Consider the following 21748-nt stretch of genomic DNA (forward strand, 5'->3'; position numbering starts at 1 on the left):
AGTTCACAACATTTGGGAGGAACTTGAGAAGCCAAAAATCTATATTGTCCACTGGAAAAGACAGAAATCCAGAGAGATACCTAACAGACATTTGCTTCGATAACACAAGAAAATACCTCCCCAACGTTTTAGTACTATGTTGTTTCTTTCTTTTCAATGCTGTTTTGAATGTTATTGTCTGATCATACCTAAGGTATGGCGCAATGTTTGGGTATCTGGCTTAGCAGTGCATCCAGAATTGTGATTTCATTGGATCATTGGCCCAATGGAACTGGATATACCTTATCTAGTGAAAAGAAGGACCAGGGGGTGACATGACAGAAGTCTTCCAATACTTGAAGGGCTGCCACAAAGAAGAGGGGGCATCTTATTTACCAAAGTACCTGAAGGCAAGACAAGGAGCAATGGATGGAAACTAACCAAGGAGAGAAGCAACCTAGAATTAAGGAGAAAATTACTAACAGTGAGAACAATGGAACAGATTGCCTTTGGAAAGTGTGGGTGCCCTGACACTGGAGGCTTTTAAGAAGACCATGAACAGCTATCTATCAGAAGTACTATAGGTTTCCTGTGAGAGTAGGAGGTTGGTAAGATCACACTTGGAATATTGCATCCAGTTTTGGTTGGCATGATATAAAAAAGATGTTGAGACTCTACAAAGATCAAAGATGACTGGGGGACTGGAGGCTAAAACATATGAAGAATGGTTGCAGGTATTGGATATGTCTAGTTTAATGAAAAGGAGGACTAGAGATGACATGATAGCAGTGTTCCAAGATCCCTTCCAACTTTATTACAGTTACTGTTACAATGGCACAGCAAACTTGCCTCTGGGATCTCCTTTTGAGGCTGCTAAGCTTATCGCACAACACAACAATGGCAGAATATAATTATTGTATTGTAAACCCTGTGTGTAGCTCTGGGAAGTCGGGGGGAAGGGAGGGGGGTGGGGAAGGGTGGGGTATGGGGGAGGTGGGGAGTTATATTGTAAAAATTTTAAAAATTTTCAATAAAAAAAAAAAATCAATGGCAGGGCTGCCAGATGTGTTTTGATTGCAGCACAAATGCTAAAAGCATAGTTTGGACTTTGCTCACTTATATTGACTCTTGTTTCAAGATCCCTGAAGATTCATTCATAATTATTCCAATATACTCTAAAGAGCTAGGGAAGATCCAACTACTTTCTGCCTCATACTGCAGAGCATCATTAACAACCTGTAAGTAGGCACTTCCGTGGAAAACTCACGGATTGGATGGTACATGATAACATCCTGGCAATTGAGTAAGATGAAAATACATCAATCACCTGTGCAGGATCTAAGTTGCTTTTATTGACGTAAAGATAGTTTTTCATGTAATCCCTAGAATCAGGCTCTGGGTGAAACTGATTGTGTCTGTTATCAGCTAATGTCTTTTGCTGCTGATTATGAAATTATATGAAAACGGCCATAATGTATACAGGTAATCCTTGACATACAAGAGTTCATATTGGCTACATATTGGTTACTCTTTTTGTTCTTTTCTTTTCTGTTCTGATCTTTTAATTTAATTTGCTGGTTCAAGTTCTGACAAAATCCACATTTCACCCTTCCCACCCACCCCACTAAGCTATTTCTGTTCGGAGAACCTATTTCTGTTCTCCTATATGCCGATGATGCATTATCCCTCTCTTTAGCGGATCTGAGACTGAATTTCTGTGCTCTTGCCCATTACTGCAGCTAGCTATGCGTGACAACGAAAGTAAAGTTTCTGAGAAGTCAGTTATTCACTGCTACTGTCACATTTAAAATGGAATAAGGATGGAATGGGGATGATTTTCACTCTTAAAAGTACCAGGTCATTGCGGGTCTATGAGTCGGTAGCTTTCTGTAAGAACCAACACTTAAGTCAACTATTAAACAGGAAGGTATTAGCTGATCAGACATTAGCTAAAACCCAGATCAAAACAAACCACTTCTGCAACTTATGCACGCTCCATTCAAATGGGAGTAACCCAAGCAGGAGGAAGCAGTGTCCTGTGGTGATCAACAGCAAGCAGCAGTATTAAAGTTCAGTGGAATTGTGGAATGTATTTTATTTTAATAATCAATAATAAGCATAGGAGATTCTTTATTCCAAATTAATTTTATTTCTCTCACTGTCTCAGCTGTTCCTTAACCATTAATACAAATCCACGATTCACTGAGACTGTAAACTATGGGAGATGTATTGTAACAATAGATTGTTGAACTGCCCCTCCCCTAAGCTATCACTTGGCAATATCAAAACCAACTACCAAAAAACCGAGTACTTGGGCAACAGTAATTAACCAGACAAAGAACCTGTTCAGTCACAGTTTCCCATGCTCATAAACAGGCGACCCAGACATCATCTACATCACAAAAGACAAGCCTACACTAAGAAGGACAATTAAGATTGATCTTTTGATAGAGTCATGCACTAGAACCAACATGTACACACACACCCGTCCCCCAAGCCCCCCAAGGACCATTTGCTCTATAAAACAAAGTTTCTGAATCCCATTTTCTCTGTAGCCCCCAAGAGCAAACCTCTTTGTTATTGGGAAATAAATGGATCCACCTCCTTTCCACACCAGCCTGCCTCATGTCTTATTTGCCTGCATTCTCTTGGCTTGGAGAAAGGGACCCAAGAAAATTCTTTTCACAAACCCAGTGGAGTAAACAAGCCATGATTTGACTGTTCATGATGATTACTACCTCTTAAAAAGTGCTTTGATTGAGCAAAACAAAGTACCTGGCACAAAGCAACTACTCAAAGATACACCATCTTGGTAAACCACCTAGTATCCTCTGGAGAAGTATGCCCAAACAAATAAGACATTCCTGCCCCTTTCATCCTGACAAAAGTACCATACATATATACAAGGCCTCAATGTGTCCAGGCCAAATCTTTGAGCATCAGAAGTGTGCCACAGATGGAAGGAGAAAGATTATGTTAGTTGAGGCAGCTAAAGCAACCACCTTCTTTAATCCATGTTCTCAATCTACTTTCTCAGAGAACGTCAATTGTCAGCTCAACCAAGAAACATTTAAGGCACAATAATACAAGGTCAATTCAGAAATAAACCGCCATTTAGTTATCAATGACAGACACTCGCAAATACAGAACTTTTATTATACACAGTAGAAAACTAGAACATTACATTACTTTTTGACATAATTGCCATTCAAATTGAGGCACTTGTCATAACGTCTTACAAGGTTTGAAATTCTTAGTAGTAGTTGCTCAGCACCAAATCTAGTCTGGGGGTGGTGGTGATCAAAAACATTCCAATGGAACTGCTTCAAAAGTTCTTGGGTATGTCTAGCGGTGTACGGGCAAGCATTATCGTGAACCAACACCAGTATGCCCCAATGCTTGTTATGGATGGTTCGTCTGAGTTTTCATAACATGAACTGATTGTCGAACCATGCTCCATGAACTTCACTAGCAGTACTCCTTTGGCATCTTCACATTTGGCGGGATTTTCTATGGCAGGGTTCATTTTCAATTGATCTAGTGGACGAGTCAACTGCAACACAACTTTCTCCTTCCACTCCTCACTGCCTACTGAACTACTGTGCATGGCGCCATAGGATGGGCATTGCTATTCCCGCCTATTTCTTACACATGCTCAAACAGAGGTTTATTTCTGAATTGCCCTCATATTAATAAGAGACAAGAACCTCACTGGGAAACAAGATCTTGGTTATTGGGAGGTAACAGAGAAAGTAACACATCAACAGCAACTTTATCCAAAAAGCTCAGCCTTTGTTTAACTTGAGAGCTGTTGCCTTTGAATTGCTACTCTCATTATTTCACCATTCTGATCTTACTGATATCTATTATGTTACAATAAACAGTTTTGCTATTATGTCTGTATGTATGTTCTAATTTGCACAACTCTATATTATGGAGTTGCCTCCTTGTCTTTGAGGATTTTGGTTTGGCCACCTCTGATACCATAATAAACATTGTGCTTAGTGAACGTATGCTCTGATCTCCATCATTGAAAAACTTTAGGGAGATGTTTCTCCTACAAGATGAAGAGGGTCCCTTTGCTTGTGGAACAACTTGTCCCACTATCTGCATAGCCCTAACAGATACCATTCCCCACATGCAACTAAACACTGAATCAATGCCAGGACACAGAAGCAATTTCCCTGAGAAACAATAACTGCCTTCCACATCCATCCTGGAATGACTTCCACACCATGGATTGCCTCACTGTTTTATGCTGTTTCAGAATATCAAACTAATGACAGATCATTCTGCTCCTTCTCTGCCACTTATATGGGGAACTTTGTTCCAAAAAGCTGTTGTCACCACTTAGCAGCAGAAAGCTAGCAATCTCAAATGCATTATGAGCAAACAATCAAACAACAGAGAAAGCCCCCAGCCTTAATAGAGCTCAAAACCTCTGCATGTCCTCCCACACCTTTCATTCTCTTTCTCAACTGCTTCTCTCTTCCCCCTACACCTGCCATTGTTCATCCTTTGACACTGTGAAATAACAAATGTCTCTGCTAACAGCTGTTACCTTGTCCTTACAGCATGTTTCCATGTGAATCAGCTAAATGGGAGTAAAATGCTTTAATAACAATTCTCCATTCTCTTTACTGGAAGAGAATTTCTGTCCTCTCTGCAGACAGAAAAATTTTCCAGCCAGTCCATGAACTTCCTGGCTTTGGTCTTCTCCTTTGGTTTGCAAAGGGCAGTTAATTTACAAAAAAATAGGAAAAAATCTCTGTAGGCAGCTATGAGAACTGAATTCATTTGCTATTATTTCTATAACTTCCCTTAGTGGCCAATACTCATGCTGGTAGAATTTGAGCTTACCACTTTGGCAGTGGCTTTAATTTTCATTTTCCCAGGAGAAAAAAAATCTATTCTTCAATTCTTTAATAACCTAAAGTATGTAAACCTGGAATAATTTGACCCCGCTAAGCAATTTTTAAAGATCATTAGAACAACTTTATGTTTTAGAACTTTATAGGATGGGAAATAATGACAACAACCGTATCATGATAGTTAAACCAGACATCATAAATATGTAATTGCTTATAAAACTGTAAATATGTAATGGCATCATTCTTGTGATGATGCAAAAGTCATAGGTTTTACACTAAAGTTGGTAACAGGGATTGCTTGGCGTATGATCAGCAGCAAATGGTGACCCAAAGAAGATGAACAACAAACAAACAACAACAACAAAGCAGTAGTAGCAATATGGTATTTTGGATGCAACTCTTCAACCCTCCCATCCCCCATTCACAAAAACTGGAAATTGTAGAAAGCACAAGAATACGGATTGAAGAAATGGCATAGATTCGGAAGCAGGATCAAGATCGATGTTTGAAAACAAGCAGGGAAAGCATACAACATTGCATGTTAGGATCGGAAGACCACTGACCTATGTGGTGAGCCATACCTAAAAGCACTCAGAAACTGCTCAGCACTGCCTAGTGTGACAAGCAGTGTGTAATAGCACGTGGCAATAGTCTTGGGAGAGAGAAGAGAACAATAGCCCAAACAAGGCTTGGCCAGAGGTAGCTTATTTCACAAATGTAGGCATGCTAAATGTCTCAGGTGGACCATCCTTAATTTCTTGGGCAGTAAAGGTGAAAGGGGACAAATATGCTTTCAGACTTGCAAGACTGGTGTCAGCTTTGTGAGGTGGTCCAGACAGGAAGCATGTTCAGACTACCTAATTCTACTTTATGGTGAGGTTACATTAATACAGTCTTGGAAATCTACATTTCTCGCCCTCTCTGTCATCAAAGAGGCCATGTACATTAAGACTGAACAGCCCTCTCTCAACAGAGGGGGAGGGATATGATACTACCCATGTCCTCTTTACAACACAGTCCTTTCAGCAGTTCCAAAAAGGTTCCACATCCATTTGCACTATCCATTTGACCCTGAGGGCACAGATAAACCCTCAGGTGGCCTCAACAACTCTCAGAAAGAGTGCCAATGACCAGATGACTGCAAAGAATATAAATCCTTCCATCCTCCACCATTCAGTCAGAACTATAGAAGCTTCTTGGATGAGAAGCGAAATGTCTTCAATGAAAAACAAAATCCAATTGCCTTTTGAAAATGACTGTCTGGGGCAACCATGATCTGGATGACTGAGAATCTCTATAGACATTTCTCCATTGTAATGGAGATAGTTTGGAAGAAGAGATGGCCTGGAGATGGCTTAGAAGAAAACTGTATTTTCTTTTCTTTTTTTAAAAAAACTATTTTAATACTTTATTTCATCTTCAGCACTTGTGAGTGTTACTGTATTGTCAGTTAAGCAATGGAAGAATCATCATTTTTGGGCTAAATTTACGTCATTGATTGGCCTTAATTCTTAACTGCTTATTAAGACAGGCAGCTTGGAGATAGCCAAAATCAGAACCATGTAGGACTGGTAACCAATGCAACTTCTGAAATATTGTTAGATGTCAAATTGGATTGCCCCAGTTAACGTGCAGTCTTGTTGCATTTTGCACTGAGTTCAGTTCTTGGGTAGTCCTTAAGGGCACTCCAACATAGACTGCATTGCAGTCATCCTCTTTTACTTCTGAGTCTTGATTAATATCCAAGTTTACCTAAGGCCTGCTATGCTTTCTGTTGTTTTTAGATCATGACTTATGGCTTAGAACATGCCTTATTTCAGCTCTGATGGTCCTTCTGCCCTTATGTTTGGCTGCACATTAGCCTGACCACACATTAGCCTTAGCAGCACTTACTAGAGTGATGATGACTATGCATTCATTCTTGGCTAATTGATTCTCAAGTTAGTTTGTTCAGTTTTCTGGCACTGCATGGCATACTTTGAAGCATAATTTAGCTATAAAGAGTGAGTTGAGGCAACATATTAGGATGAGTTTTGGTGGGATTGTTTGTTGTCCAGTGCATACTGCAAGCACAAACAGTGTTTTGCAAATCTTTTGAACTGATAATGCAATTCAGTGTACAGCTGCAACAGAAAGTATACAGTGCTTCTTGCTGTTTCATCGAATACGACAATTATATTTATGGATATGGTAATATTCTTCTAGAAACTGTTATGGAGACTATCCTGAAGTACAAGGTACAATTTACTTTTGAGAAACACTGTTTATTAACATGATTTTACCCCAATAGATGCACTAAATGAAATTTAGTTAGGTCATGATATTAAGACACTCTCTTCCAAGAGAAAACTGCAATTCCGCAATGACTGTACAATATAAAAAAATTGTAGGCGTTTGATCTCCATAACAATTTTTTTGGGGGTCTTGATTGGACATCAGACAGTCCAATGTTGATTGCTGTAGTGTTTGTGTGAAATGTAAATGACACATTATGAGAAAATGTGTGATTATTAATTTCATGGGTTTTTTTAGAGCAGCAGAGACACATTTTAGAGTTTCAACTGTGGATAAAATAACCAAATGTACAGAGGAACCAATTAAGCATAATTATAAATTACTCAATCTGTTTGGGTCTGTTCTTTCCCCTCTTTATTGGAGAATTTCTGTGCCTTTGAACATGTGTTGCAAAGATGCATAAGTGTTCTTTCAAGAAAACACACCCCCGGCTACAAAGGGAGGGAGGAAAAAAACAGTCAAAATTACCAGTTTCAGAGCCAGAGACATATCCAGTGGTCCATGTCAGGACAACAGGCAGAAAAGAACTTTGGGTGTCCTAACCAAATAACCAAATAATCTGCTTCCTAAATTGTAGAGGCTGGCACAGAGCTGAATTTCGAATCCATCCATCTTTTTGGCATTTTTGCTATTAGCTGTGTGGGTGGCGGAATAGATCATTATAATTATTTTTAAAAATAAATCTGCTGCAGTAGAAGAAAGTATAAAGCAGCGAAGGAAGTGGGGTATGTGTGAAAATCAGTTCCCTGGCACTGCCACCTATAATGCCATGATAACCCAACAATGCGAAAGAATAATTTCTCTTTTCTTTCTCTTTTAAACGTCGGTAGGCTTTGCAATAGCTTTTATGGGCGAAGGGTTACAAGGCTTGCAGGAATGCGAGAAAATAGGTGGATTCTAACAACAAAATGTAAGTTTCCCTGTCAGATTTCCCACTCTAGTTTTGACAAAATTATCATCCTTCCTGTACATTTCTAAAATAATCACAAAACGAAAAGGGAGATGATCTTCCTCTCCACCCCCAGTTCTTTGTCAAGCAGAAAGAGAAGTGGAAAGAAACACTACCATTTTTATAATACAAAAAACTGGATCTTAAATTGAGTTGGTACAACAGGTAAAAATGCTAACAGAAAATGTTTGAAGGACAGTGGGAAGGACGTAACTGTTCAAACTTAAGAGCCCGACTTCTGTTGATGGAAAATCATGTTTGTCCAATTTTGTCATCTTCCTGCTGAAGGATGGGATGAAGAAGAGAAGAAGAAGTCTTTCTATGCCGGGATATCAAACTGGCGGCCCACTCCAGCTCCGCAAAGGCAAAAAACATCATGAGACGTCACAATAACTCACGTGACACGATCGAGTTTGACACCCGTGTTCTACACCCGTGTTCTGGTTTTGAATGAGTTCATGGTAATATGGAATTCACATATGTGACATGCCTATTTGGTAGTACAGATCATCCTCAACTGACAACAGTTCATTAAGTGACTGAAAAAAGTGACTTATGACCGTATTTTACACTTATGACCATTGCAGCTTCCTCATGGTCAAGTGATCACAATTTGAATGCCGGGCAACTGGCTCATATTTATGATGGTTGCGGTGTCCTGGAGTCAGATGATCACCTTTTGCGACCTTCTGACAAGCAAAGTCAATGGGGAAGCAAGATTCACTTAACAACCATGTTACTAAACAACTGCAGTGATTCATTTAACAAATATGGTAAGAAAGTTTGTAAAATGGAGCAAAACTTACTTAACAACTGTCTAGCAATGGAAATTTTGGGCTAAATTTGGTCATAGGACTACCTGTGCATAAAAACAGCTGGGATTCTAATGATATTTCTATTTCTTTTCAAAGAAATACCAAGTCCAATTTCCAAGTATTTTAGGGCACTCATACCAGCAGTGAAAAATCAAGTAATTCTAGTACATTTTAAAGCATCAGATGGAACACTTGATGTGAATTTAAAATCATAGATTCCAGAGTCACTGCAATCAGAAATAATATCAGTGAATTACACTGAGATGAAAAAAGCATTGAAACCCCATCCATTGCTCTCTATGACATATTCTCTTCTCACCTATAGATTCCAATCCTATGCAACCCCAGAGTTCAAAGGACATTGCTCCCATTGAAAGCATAGAAGCTTCTTTGTCTTGATTGACAAAATAATATTCTGTCATATTGAGGGTTAAGATTTTAGCAGCCATTAATTCTTCAAATCTCATTCACAATAGCAAGAAAGTACAAACTAAGCTGGCAAAAACTGCGAAGCAATCATTGTATATTACGAATAACACAATGCACAATGATTGTCGCCCAGTATTCACTAGCTTGCTTTCCTTGTCTTTGTATGTTTGAATATGGAAAATAATTGGTATTTTTTCCTCTCGTCATTCTTTTTGGGCAATGAACTTTCTTTGCCTTTAAAACTTTTTGTGGTTGATAAAAGTCAATATGAAAGTTACTTTTTATGACAGTTGGCAGCAACCTGATTTATTTGTGGCTTATATCTTAATTTTTTAACACATTTCCATTTTTAAAATAACATTGGTTTTATATTTTTATAATGATTGTATTGTAATTGTTGTTTTTATCTGATTGTTGAATGCTGCCAGAGTTGCTTGTGAAATGTGTAGATACAGAGATTTGATTAAATAAATAATATCTAGTGTTGATTTTAGATTTTAGTGGAGTAATTTTGCACCATTGACTATGTTCAAACAATCTCAATTAATTAATCTAGAACCACAGAATTTGGAGAACCATCCATTCTCCAAAGGGGTTACAATAAGACAAAATAAGGTATTAAAAACACTATTTTTTTTAAAAAAAGTAACCAAAGTTAACCGTAAACATCTTTAAAATGTTGTATCTGCTAGTTTTTTCTCTGATGATGAACCATCCTGAATGAATATGTTGTTTGATGAAGCTTAATTACCAATTCTTATTGTCTGCAGGTCTTTGCAATGTATGTTTTCCAATTGATTCAAAAGATTTGAAAAAAAATCTCCATCTAGTTCAGTGATTCTCAATGTCGACATCTTTAAGATGTATAGGCTTCAATTTCAAGAATTCCCCAATCAGCACAGGAGAATACATGCCTAGTGGAGGGTTCTGGAAATTGAAATTCATACATCTTAAAGTTGCTGAGATTGAGAAACTGAACTAGTCTCTAAGGCTTGATCTAGCAACCTTGATTTATTTCCAATATTTTTTGTGCAGACACATAGGGAAGGTCATATGCATCTTTCCTAGGGATATTGGAATATACAGTATGTAGAGCTCTGGATTGGATATATGATTAGATTAGATAACCTTTATTGTTATTTTTTTTTACTGTGGGCACACTGGTACACATTAGAAATGAAATTATGTTGCCTGCTCTCAAAAGTGTACACATACATAATAAACATATAAACATGCTATATACAACACACACACACACACACACAGATATATAATCACACCCTTACATATAAATACATATAAATATTAATCACTCCATCTTGAACACATAGCGGAAAGAAGAAGCTTGAGAGTTCACAAAAATACTGTATGGAACAAAACTATGACTGAATCTGGATGTTCTGCTTCGGATACCACGGAGCCTCCTCCCAGAAGGTAACAAGGTTGTGAAGAGGATGCGTAGCGTCCCACACAATCCTGCGGACTCTGCTCAAGCAATGCTTATATATGCTATGTCATGTATAGAAGGGAGTGAACTGCCAATACTATGCAATTTTATGCGTTGCATATCAGAGTATTCTTAAAGAGTTAAAGTAAAAAAATATTATTTTTAAATAAATAAATAGACTGACACTTATGTTTATTTCATCATCACCTCGGCACAGCCCACAATGACCATCTGTGGGTTATGGAATTAATCCATCTCATGCAGAGAGATCTCTATAGCCCTCTGGTGAATTAATCACACTTTATTTGAGGTCTTCATTTTGCATCCAAGAGACAAATGCTGCACTTGATATGGTATGCATGGTGATACAGCTGGAGCTCTTTTTAGGCTTTAAAATAACACACCAGCCATTAACGTACTTCATTTGTTTGTTTAATGACCTGGAGGAGATTATTTTCAGGACAACAGAGTGTAAAATTTAATTCTGGAAGAGATTTATGGAAGGAGGAAACCTTTCTAGAATTTGTATGCCATCTTTAACAATATAATTAATTGGCTGTCAAGAGATCTCTTGCCCCAGACATCTTGCTAACAATTCCCACTCATATGAGTAAGTGAACATAAGGTCTATTTATTTCAATGGGGCAGAATCCATTAACTGGCTTTGGACATACAACTGGGGTAAACAACAAGGGCAAAGGATCCATTTCTTCACTTCTCATTTGAAAACATAAGAAACCTGCTGATTCAGGACAAAAGTCTCTTTAGTCTAAAATTCTGTATCACACCAGAGTTAGGGCCAATTTAACTAACTACTTCAGATGCTTTTATTTATTTTGGTTTATTTTTTCATATTTTCTATTTCTTAACTCCCTCATCTCCCTCAGAGGGGCTTTCTGTTTGATTGATTCATTTGGGTTCCTCAGGATCTTGAAGAATTTCCCAGTAATCTGGAGAGCAGTTCAGTTGAGGACATCATTAAACTCTGGACGGATATGTATTACCAAGAACTAGCTGGGCGTGAAGAGAGGGGTCCTCTTGCAAATGTGTCTGGCTGGGATACAGGTTTGGTATCAATCAAGACCTCAAGGAAGGAACAGCAGAATAGCTATGGTTATCTGTGATAGCTTCCAAAGGTGTTGCCCTCCAGGTGATGGTGTGAGATCCTGTAGCTTAGGAGTTCATAGCCCTCAAAGAAGCCATCGATCTGACCCACATCACTGAGGGCCTTGGATCAGGCCTTCCTGTTGGACCAGTGCTGACATGATCTGAACTAGGGTAAATTAACATCACTCTCTTGCCACAGATGGACCACTTCCTAGTAATTTTAGAATGCTCTGGTACTGAATTCTGTCTTCAGCCTTTCCTTACAACCTACACTGTGATTGGCTGCAGTGGCAGAGAACCTGGAGGAAGCAGATTATCTGGACCCCTTTCAGTCAGGTTTGCCAATCATAGCAAAAAAACATAGTAAAATCAGGCATGGCTCACTTTTGCTTAGCAATGGAAATTCTTATCCCAATTGTGGTTGTAAATCAAGGACTATCTGTATTAGGTCTGGCAGGAAAAGCATGTGTTGGGTCAATTGTCAATTAAAGAATGCCAACTGGTAGAAACCAGGAAATGCACTTTTTTGGTTTTGGTTTTGGTGCCTACCCTCTGGCACACCTAACCACCTGAGACAGAATGAACCCTTCAAGAAAATGATGAAGACCTGGTTGCTTACTCAGGCATGGGAGTCAGGAAGTTGATGAAGCCCTGGGGTTTGATTGTCAACTGTACCATGAACTTGGCTTAGGCCATCTTGCTCATTCTAGGTTGCCACAAAAAAGGGAGGGGATGTGGGAGCATTTTTGCTAGTCTAAACAATGCTGGGTCCCATGAGAATCAAGGTCATTCTATCAGTTAACTTAGAGGGTAAGACGTTTTGTGAGAAAGCCCACAAAATTATTTTATTGGGAACGTAGCTGATTACATAGCCCTGGGGTGGGAAGTTTGACTTTGCAATAGTGTAACTCTTTGGAGGAAATTTTAGACTTGGTTTCACTTTTGATGGTGCCGATATTTTGTAACCAATAAACATGTTCTTTGAGGAAACCTCTTGCCTCAGAGTTCTGATTTTCGGAAACATGACATAGATATTGTTTTGTGTTATTTTTTTTTATTCTGGACTGCTCTTTTTAAAAAAATTGTATGTTTTAATGGTTGTTTATATTGTGTTTTTTTAGGTTACTTTGACCATAAGATCAATTGTATAAATCTACACCCAAAATACTCATGACCTATGGTGGGCGGAAACTGAGAAGTGAGCATTTTCTGCAGGTGTTCCCTTTCCATGGGACAGCTGCAACCAGATACAAGATTGGTGCCTTTATCCTGACATTTAGAAAGCCATGGTTGTTCCAATGAGCAAATGAGATAATAGCACGAGTGATGTGCAGAATGCTGTTAGTATAATATAAAATGTGATGATGGATAGGATACGTAGCTGTTTTACCATGCTATTGCTATATAGCATGTTAGAGATAGACTTCTATTCATTTAGTTTTTGTGACAGTGTTTGAAGATATTGCTGCACGTCGCTTAGAACTGTACAAGTGCAGCAGCTTAAAATCAGTCAAAATAAGAAATATAGTACATATACGAAAGTCAGAAGGTTGATAGAGTAGCAAGTAATGTTTAAGGCCAACTAGCCCAGCAACCCTCTGTAATATCTATCCAAACTCCACCTGAATAGAAGAACCTGAGATATAACCCAGTTGAACTGCTCTTTTGGGCCCTTTATATTGTGGTAACAGTTCAGAAAAGTCCTACTGTAATCTCTTACAGACTTCTCAGTTTGCTAGTCCTCCATTTGTTCTGGCTGTCCTTCTCTAAACCTGTTCTACATTTTCTAAATCGTCTTTAAAGTGAATAGGACAGAATCAGATGTCTTAGAGCTTGAATTAGAGTGGAATTACTACTTCACATATTAAAAGTACCATGTAAAGTATGCAGCCTGTGATTTGGAAAGTAATACATAGTCATCAGGACAGGAAACCCCACCAATAACTGCATCCTCCAAATCATACCTGATGGCAGTGAATTTGATCACTTAACTATGATATATATATGGAGGTTTTATAATACTAGTTTTGCCACAGCTAAAAATATTGGACACTAATTTTGTACATGTTGCTAATTTATTCCTACCAGAAGCTAAAGTGAAATTTATCAGAAAACTCCCTAACCATTCCACTTCTTAGGGAAAAAAAAGAGAATTAAAAGATAATCCATATTTGAGTACAGAGAAAAAAAAGATTAAGCATTTCGGTGTCACGTGAGTTGTGCAGGTGGGCTGATACAGCCTCTTACTTCAGAGACATTTCTTGGGGAGGGGCAGGTGTTGAGAAAATATTCCCTCTGGGGATAAATCAAAGAAACTAATTACAAGTTTGGTCTCCAAACAATGACTGTGGTTAATAAACATGCACACACCAAATAGACCGTTTTGGATCCTCTGGGGAATCCTGCCTCATGAAGAAGGATTGAAAACAGTTCTGAAACACTTCTGAGCAAGGGAATACCTGGAATAATGACAGTGATTGGCAAGAAACACCACAAATCCAGGTTTTGTGGGTGGGGATGGTTTGAGAACATGCTTTCCCGCAATGAGGTCTCCTGGGTTAGGAATAGAAAATCAAGGAAGAGCAACAGAAAGATGTGGGGGAGGAAGGGGAAGAGCAGGAGTTTCTAGAAAATGCAGATATACTGGCGGTTCCCCAAGAATTCAGCAATAGAGGACAATGAAATTACCATACATGATTTTCCTCTCCTTTTCTATAAATTATGGGAGTGGGACTGTGGTGGCTCACGTGATTAGGATGCTGAGTTAGAAGACCATTGAGAGATTGACAGCTTGGAAGTTAGAAACCCTAGAGTGAGCTGTATGGTGGAATGAGCTCCTGTCCATTTTCCCCAGCTCCTGCCAACCTAGTACTTTGAAAGCATGCAAATGCAAATAGATAAATAGGTACCACTTCACTGAGAAAATACCAGGGACATGAAAGGAGCCCTCTTGGGCACCACCTGGGCAATGGTGATGTCACTGACTAATCCTTTCAATCCAAAAGTGCCTTGGTAGATGCTTCCAATACAAATGAAGTAGTAGTAAAGGAGTGATCACACAAGCTAAGAAATTTGTCAGTTTCAAGTATCAAACACTTCAGGAGGATATCCTGTTAGGGAAAGCCATTTTAAGATGATTCACAAACAGTTTTGTTGTTGTTGTTCAGTTGCTAAGTCATGTCTGACTCTTTGTGACCCCAAGGACCATGGCACACCAACCTTCCCTGTCTCTCCACTGCCTCCCAGAGTTTGCCCAAATTCATGTTCATTGCATGAATTCACAAACTGTAGGGTTTGCTAACAGCTCCATTTCTTTGGCTCTCAAAACACAATCATTGCATTCATTCTGTGATTTACATTTTTAGTTGGGATTGGAGAAAAAAATGAGTTTCTTCTTCCCTTAAATGAGGATTCATCTTCTGTAACTTCAGGATGATATAAGGCAACAGTCCAAAGAATAGAATAGAATAGAATAGAATAGAATAGAATAGAATAGAGTAGAGTAGAGTAGAGTAGAGTAGAGTAGAGTAGAGTAGAGTAGAGTAGAGTAAGAACAGAACAGAACAGAACAGAACAGAACAGAGTAGAGTAGAATAGAATAAGAACAGAACAGAACAGAACAGAACAGAGTAAGTAGAGTAGAGTAGAATAAAAACAGAACAGAACAGAACAGAACAGGACAGGACAGGACAGGACAGGACAGGACAGGACAGGATAGGATAGGATAGGATAGGATAGGATAACAGAGTTGGAAGGAACTTTGGAGGTCTTCTAGTCCAACACCTGCTCAGGCAGGAAACCCTATACCTTTTCAGACAAATAGTTGTCCAGTCTCTTCTTAAAAACTTCCAGTGTTGGAGTATTCACAACTTCTGGAGGCAGGTTGTTCCACTGATTAATTGTTCTCACTGTCAGGAAATTTATCCTTAGTTCTAGGTTGGTTCTCTCTTTGATTAGTTTCCATCCATTGCTTCTTATCCTGCCTTCAGGTGCTTTGGAGAATAGCTTGACTCCCTCTTCTTTGTGGCAGCCCCTGAGATATTGGAAGACTGCTATGATGTCACCCCTAGTCCTTCTCTTCATTAAACTAGACATACCCAGTTCCAGCAATCGTTCCTTGTATGTTTTAGCCTCCAGTTGCCTGAAACATTTTAAAGAGGAAAATGGAGGAGGATGACTATGAAAAGTGGTCTTATCTACCTTGTGGTCTGCTGAACCACCTACTTAACATTTATGATACCACTTTGGGAGCTGCAGAGCTGAGAAAAATCAGGTCATGCAGCTGAAAATGTCATGTTCCCAACAGCCTGGATATACAGTACTTTCAAGAATACTAGGGGGAAAAGAGGAAGTCACAAGGGTTTTTAAAATGTTGCTTCCCTGTGGATTAATTGGGAAATGTTTTTTTTTAAAAGGAGGCTAAGCCTTAGAAGTGAATTGCTTGCATCCCATATCATACTGTAGCACACAGAATATAAAGCAACATTTTTTTCACACTAGAAGAAAAGTTTTGTTTATGTGGGGCAGAGATTATTGAACTTTATTTGAATCTGCTCAGATGATGGGCTTTGGCCCAAGGAAGCCAGTTGCTTCAGCTTGATCTGAATTTCCCTTTGGTTCCATATTATAGGTATTCTTAGGGCATAGAAGATGTATACTCCATAAACAGGTGATCCTTGACTTACAACCATTTGTTTAGTGACTGCTCGAAGTCACAATGACAATGAAAAAAATAACTTATGTGAACGGTTTTAATATTACAACTGTTGCAACATCCCCACGGTTACATGATCAAAATTCAGACGCTTGGCAACTGGCTCATATTTATGACGGTAGAAGTGGCCAGGGGTCATGTGATCACCTTTTGCGACCTTCTTGACAAAGTCAATGGGGAAACCAGATTCATTTAACAACTGTGGCAAAGAAAGGTCATAAAACAGAGGAAAATTCACTTAACAACTGTTTTGGTCAGCCACAGAAAGTTTGGGCTCAATTGTGGTCATAAGTCGAGGACCACCTGAATGGAAAGCATTGTGAGTTGCTCAGCTTTGTAGCACAGTAACTTTAATCAGCCCATCTGCAGTGAGGAAAGAGCCCCATGCTTTCATTGAATCTACCACATGAGCAAACAGTTTATCATACCTTGTTCCGAGCACTGGTAATCTAATTTCTGATGTTTTTCATTATGCGTAAATGTATCTTTCTGTGTTTATATATTTGAGATGATAGAGTGTAGAGACGAGCGGGAAGAGAATTGATAAAGCTGTTTAAACAACAATTGTTTTGTTTGTGTGTGATTCTGTCAGTTTTTATAGCAACGTTATAGAAATAGGACAGGGAAACTAAAATCTGATTAAGCCTAAACCCTGGGCCATTATGTGATTATTACAAGCCTTGGCACAGTAGGGGTTATGTTGTTATGATAGAAGGGATTTCCAGGATAATTAAATCAAATTGGGAGCTTTGGAGAAATCAGGACCAAACATTACAATGGCTTTCCTGTAAATACCAATAGCTCCAGCTTCCAGTTAATGCATATATGATCAGTGTCACTTATCCAGTTTTTAAGCAAAGCTCACCATTTCTCCCTTCCCCATTGGAAGCTCCGGGTTCCTTGGCAAGTGTAAAATACAATTCAGAAATGAACATGATTTGGACAATATGCCAAGAACAGACTAGTAATATTGCATTCAATTTTGGTTACCACAATATAAAAAAAATATGTTTAAAAATATGTGGAAAGAGTGCAGAAAAGAGCAACAAGGATGATTAGGGGTTGGACTAAGGTCCAAGGTCCTTTCCAACTCTGTTATTCTATATTCTATTCTATGAAAGAGATGAAAAAAGTTGCATTGGCTATCAGTGAATTTCTAAGTGTGGTTCACCCATTAATGAAGCATGAGGGTAGGGTGATTTAGAAACCTTTAGTAAGACAGTGAAATGTTTTGATATTTTTGGCTGGTCTGGCTCAAAGCGCAAAATTAAACTTGTAATTAATTGTTGCAGACTAACTTTGCACTCACATGCACTCATTTTTTGTGCATACAGCCATATGCAAAAACTATTTTATGTACAACAATGCAATTTTTTTTTAAAAAAATAATCTTCTGTATAAGATACATGCATCCCAACCCTTCCTGGTTGTGTTTAAACCACTGTATGTCAAGAACAGCAAAGAATATGAAAAAATGATAAGAGTAGTAAGGTTTAAACATCAGGGACACATTTATTGTGATGGTTTCTGTTCTATCAGGACCATCCTTATTAAGTTGTGGTATTCAATGGAATACTTTCCAGTCACCATCTACTGTAGTGTAACTTCAGCCAGTTATACTACCAATAACTTCAGTGGCTCTGTAAACTAGTAATTCTGGTAATTATTTAATCCTGAGCTTTCAATTTGGCAACTTTAAGATGTGTGGACTTCAGCTCCCAAAATTCCCTGTTCAGCATGCTGAGAGAATGGCAGCCAAACACAAGCCAAACCAGCATGCTGGCTGGAGAATATGTCTGGATGACATTCACTTCAAGCCAGGGACTCTTAACACTCTTTATGTGTATGTGTGTTTGTACGGACAAGAGCATCAACAGATAGTGGGTAGATAGTAGGCAGAACATCACAGTGTGGGTTCTATCCCTGCACACACAGAAGGCATCACAATGTTTTATCTGCTGTTTTGCATATGGTTGCACCTCCCTCCTACAGATATCCATAGGTGGTTTAGATAGAGAAAGTATATGTGAAAAGAAAAGAAAAGAAGGATTGATACGGGGCAAGATTCAAGAGGACCCTCAATCTCTTGGGTTCCAAGAGGGCAAGTCTATAAGTTTAGGGTTGCTTAATTGTGTACTGAACTCTACCATTACCAGTCCAAAGCCTCTTGGAGGAGGGGAGGCATCAGACTCTGTGACAAATTGGCTGAGATTTCACTGTCACATCATTACACATCAAACCCAACACAATGCTTGAGATGCAGACATGCAAGATGCTATAGACCGGATGAAGTGATGGGCAACATGTTAAACTCTGGACCCTGTGATATGGTGGGAATAACGTGCAGAACAAGAAGAATTATTCACATTAGGATTCTGGTAAAAATCTCACAAGTGCAACCAAATTTCTGTCCTTGATTGTATTGTATGGCCTTCCCTCCCCCTTTCCTGAGTCTTATTTCCCTTAAGGCAGTGTTTCTCAACCTTGGCAACTTTACGATGTGTGGACTTCAACTACTGCAACGCTAGCTGAAGAATTCTGGGAGTTGAAGTCCACACATCGTAAAGTTGCCAAGGTTGAGAAACACTGCCTTAAGGTCTCCTACCTACCTCGAGAGCTGTCCTGAACTGCCCAGCTGCCATGGCATACTTCTTCTGTCTGTAGCAAGTGCTCGCATCCTTCAAGGATACCTGAAGCCACTTATCCATCTGGGGCTGAAGACCCGTGTTTGTTGTTCCTTGGCTATCTGTGCCTCCAACATCTGAGGACTTGGGTTGTGCGCCACTGGGACTCTGAGGTTCTAGGAACTCATAGGAAACGTTCTCTTCATCCGTGTAAATCAACTTCATTTCTACTTCTAGAAGACTCTTCAGGGGGATATGGGACAGCAACACGGTTGCAACCAAGTTGTCTTGATCCAGCAGGCGTGGATCTTTTCTCATCACTGGCTTCTCATCACCCTCCATCTTACGTTTAAGGCCCAGCCTCTCTAAATCATTAGATTGCTTCTCCTTGCTTCCTGTTTTTAGTTTCTCCATTGCATTTTCTGCCATCTCTGCTCCCAGAGGGAGTTTTACCATTTGCAAAGCTTCTAGACTATCATTCTGATGCTGGGTTGTTATTCTCAACTGCTGGATGACATACTCTTTTCGACAGGCTTCCTTCGTGATGTTCTCAAAGTGTGTGCTGTTTGCTGACTCCATGACTCACAATCTACACACACAAATCCTGAGTGGGGAAAAGGAAGCGCAGAGATTTACCATTTGGAGTTCGGCAAACAAAACAGTGCAGAGGAAACATATTGTTCAATTTACCCACAGATTTCAAAGGCAGCCATTCAGCTATAACAAAGAACAAAAAAAAAAGTTGCCTGGATTTCAGAATCAGGCTGTCTTTTGTATTTCAGCAAATAAGTGTCATATCTCCAAAGCTTCATAAAATATATTTTGATTTCTGCTTTTGTCCCTATCCATGATCTGCCAAAATTACATGTGCTCTTTGGAATTCCATTAATTTCTGTTCTACAGGTTAGCAGATGGGCGAGATGTATGAAGAGTGCTGGTTTAATGCTAAAATAAAAAGGCATGGGCTCAAAATAGCTGCAGTCGGGCAGCATATACATTAATAAATTATTAAATTAAATTGTTATATGGAATATGCTGCTTGATTTGGGTTCTTCTTGGCAAAATGCTTGTGCATGCATAGTAAGCATTGCTGAGACCATGAATTAATCTTAAGCCCATGAATGATTGATTATTCACGAAATAGACCTTTTGACAGAAATGGAATTTATTTAAGACAGCGGCCCCCAACCTTTTGGGCACCAGGGACTGGTTCTTTGGAGAGAGGTTTTTCTGCGGACCGGAGGGGGTGTGGTTTCATGTGCTGCCAGCTTTGCTTGTTTGCACAGCCTGGTTTCTGGCATGCCGTGGCCCAGTGCCGGTCCATGGACCAAAGATTGGGGACCCCTGATTTAAGGAAATACATGATGAAGACATGTATAGCTGACATTTAGACTAACTCTACATTCTACCAGGCAAAAGTCAGAGTAAGAGCTCTATGCAAGCATCCTTGAGAACTGATGTCAAAAGAACTATCCCTATTTTTCTCCTCCTTAGCATCATAAGTAGACTTCTTGACTATTCTTCATGAAAGTAATTACATTCCAAAAGCTAATAAGGGAGTCCAAGCTAACTTCGTCTAGTTCAGTGATGGCGAACCTTTTAGAGACCGAGTGCCCAAACTGCAACCCAAAACCCACTTATGTATCACCGGGTGCTGGGTAGGCGTGGCCCATTGGGTGGGTGTGGCTGCAGTGGTAATGGCAGACTGGGTAGGACTAAAAAATTCAATCAATCAATTCCAACTTTGCGAGATTTTTTTTTCCCCGCGAGAAGTTGAAATTGATCGATTGATTGAACCTTTTTTTTTGTACACGGCGGCGGAGACCTAAAGCAAAAAGGTTTTATAATACCCAGCTGAAGGCCTAGGATTGGGGCGACAGTGCGTGTGCCCACAGAGAGGGCTCAGTGTGCCACCTGTGGCACGGGTGCCATAGGTTCGCCACCATGGGTCTAGTTAATGGTTCCTATTAATGATTTCTTAACCCATAACTCCAGGCAAATTCTATCTTAAGCAGCCTAATTTCCACTACAGACTTAGTAGATACAAAGATGGACGTGCATTTCTTGTCTAGGCTAACATCAGTCCACTTGAGGATGTCATCTTTTCCATGCACCTGTGCCTCATTGTTATCTGGTAGAACTGTCCATGATACAATGGAGTGCTTACTTAACTGAATTCATGGAAATGTGCAATTTTGTCCATATATAATCATGCCTCCAGTAATGATTCAAGCAACCAAAGTTGCAGATTGATGCACGCAGTTTATAAAAGCAAACAGATATGCAGCACCTTTTAAGGAGAAACTACTAGCAATTAAAAAAACAACTATTTTCCTCCGTAGTTTTTTTTATCTACCCATTCTCTTATGAAACGTTTTGCATAAATTTGCATGCCTTGCCAATGATGGGTTGCTGAAAACATTAACTCTGGTTATAAATAGTGGGGAGAAAAGATTGTCCCCTTCCCAGTTTTTTTTTTAAATCTAAAAGAATGTTTCCTTTTCACCTAAAGAACATA

At 39.2% G+C, this 21748-nt stretch overlaps 1 protein-coding gene across 1 annotated transcript in view; it reads right to left on the minus strand.

Annotated features, from left to right (window-relative positions):
- Nucleotides 1–19809, minus strand: part of SPATA16 (spermatogenesis associated 16) — a 168546-nt gene extending 148737 nt beyond the window's left edge. The window contains exon 1 of the mRNA XM_015817427.1: nucleotides 19216–19809. Within this exon, the coding sequence (XP_015672913.1) occupies nucleotides 19216–19809 (594 nt within the window). The remainder of the gene's footprint in view (nucleotides 1–19215) is intronic.
- Between the last annotated feature and the right edge of the window lie 1939 nt (nucleotides 19810–21748).

Source organism: Protobothrops mucrosquamatus, unplaced genomic scaffold, assembly GCF_001527695.2.
Source record: "Protobothrops mucrosquamatus isolate PMUCROS unplaced genomic scaffold, P.Mucros_1.0 scaffold589, whole genome shotgun sequence".
NCBI classification, from domain to species: Eukaryota; Metazoa; Chordata; class Lepidosauria; order Squamata; family Viperidae; genus Protobothrops; species Protobothrops mucrosquamatus.